The following is a 5,332-nucleotide window of genomic DNA, read 5'->3' as shown; positions in this document are numbered from 1 at the left end:
ATGTTAGAAAAAAAAAATTAAAAAATAAAAAAACAGCTGAGGAGGGAAAAGGAAACTTCTTCATAAATGACTGAGAAATTTGCAGCCAGCTTCACTATCACTAAAAGCAAAATAGGTGATAACTTCATGGTCAGCTCGCTTTGTTAAATATATGTGACTTACCCATAACAAGATTGTTTTCTCGTTTTCTTTTATTTATAGCACTTAACTACGTGCCATTATCAAATATCGGTGCTAACTCAGTGAATAAAACGCCGAATATAACTGATAGCCTGACAGGAATTAATTTAAGCAAAATAATTTTTTTTTTCTTATCACGAAACATTTTCACTGCTTAAAGAAGTCATAAGTATGATCCCCAAAATGTTGTGGTGGCAATTTCGTTTCCAATAATTATCACAGCGGTCATTCCGGACAAAGTACTTACTCGGGGGAAAAAAATAACGACTTAACGAAATGGTTAGCTTTACAGCTTGAGGTTTAAAGACGTTTCCAGTTGAGAGCAGGTTTATCATTGTTTATGTAAAATAGTATAATGATTAAACGTCTGTTCTCACTCAGTAAGTAAAACGCCGAAAGTGATGGGTAGCCTGCCAGTAATTAATTCAAGCAAACGAATAATGCCGGTTTTTATATAGTATTTCGTAATAATGAAATATTTTAACATCATAAAAAGCACCTATTATGATCCCTAAACTGAATGTTGGGGTGGTATATTTATGTTTACAACATCATAACGGACATTCGAAACAGACTGAATACTCGGCTAAATACCAACTAACTAAATACTCCGGAATGGAATTAAAAAAATAAGTTTAAAATAAAATTTAAAAAACGGAACAAGAAGAAAAAAAAACAAAAACAAAAAAAAAAACAAACAATACTACTACTACTACTACTACTAATAATGATATAATAATAATAATAATAATAATACTAATAATAGTAATAATGATGATGATGATGATAATAATAAAAAACAAAACAAAACGGGTGCTAATCCAGAGCAGTATTATCATTGTGTAAGATAAATGGTCCAGTTGAAAAGTAATAATAATAATAAAAAAAAACGCTTGGCACTTAATTAACGCAAATGACATATAGATCATAATTCGCAAACAATGAAGATAAAACTGTAATACATCGCACGTTTGCGGATGACATGTGGAACATAAGGATGCATCTGGTTTTATGGTTAATTTGAAGTTGAACATAACAAACTAATAGTCAGTGAAGGAAGATATAACTGCGCTATTATATTTTTGCATACTATTCAAATTGGTAGTTCAGTTCCTCAGCTTATATTCCAGCGTTGAGATGTACGGTCTAAACATTATCGTCGCTCTTTTAGTTTTGGGACAATTTCATGCTTCAGTAACAGGTGAGAATGAAGCGATCGCTCTTTTTCTTTTGGTTTTAATTTTGGAGTATTTTAAACTAATTTTACATTTCTTTATCTTGTTTCTCCCGTTTCGCTGCTATTTCTTTATCTTCAAGAGAGTTATGAGTTTTGTTTTTCCTTTGCCGTCTAACTAAACGCTTCATGAAAATCTTAGAACGATGGCACCGTTTCCACAGTTTGGCTTTGCACCGCTTACAGCACGATTTTTTTTTTTATCTTGTGTAGGTCGATCGTTAGAACTTGAAAACGATTCTCCGTGTTTTCCAAGCCCTTGTTTTCAGGGCCAATGTCGATCCAGGACTCCAGGAGAAGGTTATGGTTATATCTGTCTGTGTCCTGAAGGTTTCTTTGGAGATAAGTGTGAAAAGAGTAAGTAATGTATTTTCTTTCTTATATCTTCTATTTTTGATCTCAACCCTTGAAGGGGAAAAAACAAAACAAAACAACAATTATCGCTGCATACGTAATTATATGTTTGCCAAAAATTAGTTCATGACGTTGTTCAGTATATTACGACTCATTTTTACCTTTTGCTTTAAAGTGCACCTAACCCCAACTTTTTCCCTAAAGCGAATTTACTTATTATTTGAAATACCTCTGCGAAAACATTTTTGGATTCGGTTAAATCCTCGATTTTCTGTGCCCCGCCGAAATCTCGAAAATAGCTCCAAAAAACCGCCATTTTGTTTCGCGACCGAGTTTGAGGAAAATTAATGGGTCCAGCGGCTGTTGTGACGTCTACTCAGGAAGGTTGAATACCGTTATCTCACGTCCTCTCATTTCCTTCAGGATGGTGCAATACATATTCGAAAAGTGCACAGAAACGCCTTCCAGAAGTGCTATCAGCTGTTGCAGCAACATCCCAGAATTAAAGAAAGGTATACTGTACAATTTACTGGCGATGACCGGTCAATGGTACAAAAAAGAAGTGAACGAGGGTTGATTTTGTCGAGCCGAAACAAGCGAACTGAGTCCGTTAGAACCATTAAAGAACTCTCACTGGAATTTGTTCCGCAGACTTTCAAACGCTATTTTTAAAATTTTCTGCTTAAAGCCAACCAGCAATTTGTAGAAGTACTATCGACAACCTATATCTTCCAATCTCGCAGTATTTATAACATAGCCCGCAAAGTTGTGTGATCGATCAAGAAGCGTTTATAATACGTCCAATAAACTGATATGTAAATAGGTCGCAGCTGTAGGCCGCCAACCAACACTTATTTCTCTTTCGATTTAGATAAAAGTCGAAGATTAATCCTTTAGAATTACATAACAACAAAACTGTTAGACTAACAGAGCTTTTCGAAGGTTTGGAAATCAGCAGTGCGCAAACATTCTGTGCAATACTGTCGAAATTATGACCGCTTAACATTATCTGCGAACCGCTTAGGGAACACATCCTTTTCGCTTAACCGACGAATTTCACTGCAAACTTTGAGAAAAATTTACATTGGTTATTTGGAGTTACGACTTAAAACGTGTGATAATGTGAAATCGGTAACTGTATGAAATGCTTCCCACAACTTCAAAAATACAGGTCCAAACAATTCTAAGATTTTCAATCGATCGAAACCAGTGTTTTGGAGGTCATCAAGTCTCGAAAACTGCAACGGTTACGTCGCTCTTGTAAACATGAAGCATTCCAGAAAGTAAAACACAAACTGGATTTAATAGAACAACCATACCTTGACAAATTACATTCTCGCTGAGGACAAATGTAAACGGGCTATAAACACGCGTGGGAATCTTGTGTTTAGGTGACGAAATTACCTTCCAAAGCAGTCCTTGAGTTTTCTTTACTGCTTTTCGTTTGCCTGCTCCTCCACTTCGTATCTAGCTTTCCATTCCTAATATACAAGCAGCTCGTCCGCAAAGAAGTCTTCCCCGTCGTCGCTTGAAATATTGCAAATTGCTCTCAAAGCTCTAAGCAGTGAGTTCACAGTTGTCGAACGTACTTACTCGATCGAAGTTTGTTCCGGATTCTTCCGGATGGACTTAACTCTGACTCCAGTGACGAGAAAGAAATGATTCTGAAACAAAACTTGGACGTTTTAGCCCCAAAATATACTGGAACGATTAGTTTTGTTTTCCATTTTCTCGAGCAAATACAGAGAGCTGACTGAGGCGCCACTGTGGTTGGTTCCTGGGTAGACGTCATAAGCAACAGCCGCTTCAGACTCCCTAAAACGCAGTCGCGCAACACTTCAAGCGCGACTTTGAAAGAGCATAGAAAATCGAGGATCCAACCAAATTCAAAAATTTTTTCGCCCAAATGCTTCGAACAACAGGTGAATTCGTTTTAGCGAAAAATATATATATATATTTGGGGTTAGGTGTACTTTAAACAGTTCTCTGCTTCATATGAGCAAACTCTGAGAAAGTTCCCCATTTAAAAGAAGTTTGAACAAGTGTCTTTATTTGTAGATCCACTAAAACAACGTCTTGAAAGACTTATAATCGACATATCTAACTGTGCAATTTGATGAGTCACTGATGAGTTTAACTGAGGCAGAAAATAAAGCGGAATATAGTCGAAATATCCTCAGATCTCCTTCCGAATTTCTTCAACGTCTTCAGAAAACTTCCTCGATATTTGAAAATACACAAACTGTTGGAAACACAAATATATTTTGAAATTTTTTTTAATACTCATAATAGTCAGGGATACCCTTGACTTACTTTTGAGCATCTCTAACTTTGTTCTTCTCTGTAGGATGTGAAGATTTGAACCTACAATGTCCGGAATGGGCGAGACGTGGTCAGTGCACTAAAAATCCAATCTGGATGAAGTGTAACTGCAAGTTCAGCTGCAAGCAGTGCTAAGTGTTGAAGGTAACTATCTCTGTTACTTAACCCTGTTTAGATGGGAATAGGGCGGGCTAGGCCTGCACGATTTTATGACAGTCATCGTTATGATCATGGTACTTTGTAAGTCATGTGTGTGTGTTTTTATTTAAAAATTTATAGCTTTCATGTTACGCGAGCACGTCTTTAGTTTTTAAATCCCTCTGATTTAAAGAGCGTTTTCGAAGAGCTCCGTTTTCGCAACGATTTAGTGTGGACGGTAGGCCTAACTGTAGAAATAAATTGAAGCTGTTGTTTTTAAATTTCTCTGGCGTAGTGTGGATGGAGCCCTTAGTCTATTTCTCTTCTCTTTCCGCCTAAAAGTATATGTGCAAATGCTGTTTGAAGCTTCCACAAAAATACTCTATTGAGTTAAACATCTTATCATAGAATGCGTCACCGTCTACATAAATAGTGATCATATACAATGTTTGTTGTGGGACCTCATGTTTAGAACTAATGCTGAAAGAAAAACGTATGGTAACTAAGGTAATTAAGTAAGGTTAACTTTATAACGTATTAAGCTTGAAATGAGGGCTAAAGGTTGATCATGGTCAGAGAGTTATTTCTTTTGAAATAGATAATAGTGATAGTAATTTTTATGATCTTTTGATATGTTGCAGTTGAAGAGCAAGATCATTCTGCTACAGAGGAAATAAATTAAAAAAAAATAAAATAAAATAAAAACTCATTAATCGAGTTGAGTTTCTAGTGATATGTTATGTTTATTCTAATTTCGTCTTAATTTTAGAGGAGAAAATTGCCCCGTGCTATTACAGGCTCACGAATGAAAAAAAAAAAAAAAAAAAAAAATTGCCCCGGCTAAAAATGGTTGAATTACTAGTATTAATAATTCTCTTCTTCCCTGTTTTTGTTCCTTTCAATCATCCCCCTTCCCCTCTTACTCCCATGCCGTCAATAAAACCGCGAAAGATAATTTTACCGTTTGCTTGCATTAACTGTTAAGAAGGCACGAGTTATTAAAACGGGTTTGTTATAATTTTACTTTAAGCTCTTTTTCCTCGGTTTGGTGAAATAATCAAACATCTGTGTCACCTTAGTTATTGAACGGCTGAAAACGACGGA

The 5,332-nt window shown here is 35.8% G+C and overlaps 1 protein-coding gene across 2 annotated transcripts; it reads left to right on the top strand.

The window, feature by feature from the left end:
* The first annotated feature begins 1,264 nt into the window (after positions 1-1,264).
* LOC145494999 (cadherin EGF LAG seven-pass G-type receptor 3-like) lies at positions 1,265-5,004 on the top strand. 2 transcript variants are annotated; one of them, XM_081474570.1, is made up of 4 exons: positions 1,265-1,381; positions 1,628-1,771; positions 4,116-4,234; positions 4,870-5,004. In XM_081474570.1, exons 1-3 carry the CDS (start codon positions 1,318-1,320, stop codon positions 4,223-4,225), a joined length of 318 nt encoding a protein of 105 aa, XP_081330696.1. In that variant the 5' UTR covers positions 1,265-1,317; the 3' UTR covers positions 4,226-4,234; positions 4,870-5,004. The 2 variants fall into 2 exon arrangements, with proteins under 2 accessions (XP_081330696.1, XP_081330695.1); XM_081474569.1 differs by having other exon boundaries at positions 1,290-1,771.
* The last annotated feature ends 328 nt before the right edge of the window (positions 5,005-5,332 follow it).

The sequence above is a fragment of the Orbicella franksi genome, chromosome 8, assembly GCF_964199315.1.
Source record: "Orbicella franksi chromosome 8, jaOrbFran1.1, whole genome shotgun sequence".
In the NCBI taxonomy this organism is placed as follows: Eukaryota; Metazoa; Cnidaria; class Anthozoa; order Scleractinia; family Merulinidae; genus Orbicella; species Orbicella franksi.
Note: the sequence above shows the minus strand (reverse complement) of the source record. Positions and strands in the feature narration are given on the sequence as shown.

Bases quoted from the DNA above. Each gene is read 5' to 3' on its own strand.
- LOC145494999 (XM_081474569.1), top strand. From the start codon at position 1,561: ATGGCACCGTTTCCACAGTTTGGCTTTGCACCGCTTACAGCACGATTT. The intron at 1,772-4,115 runs GTAAGTAATGTA...TCTTCTCTGTAG, and splicing joins TGGAGATAAGTGTGAAAAGA to GATGTGAAGATTTGAACCTA.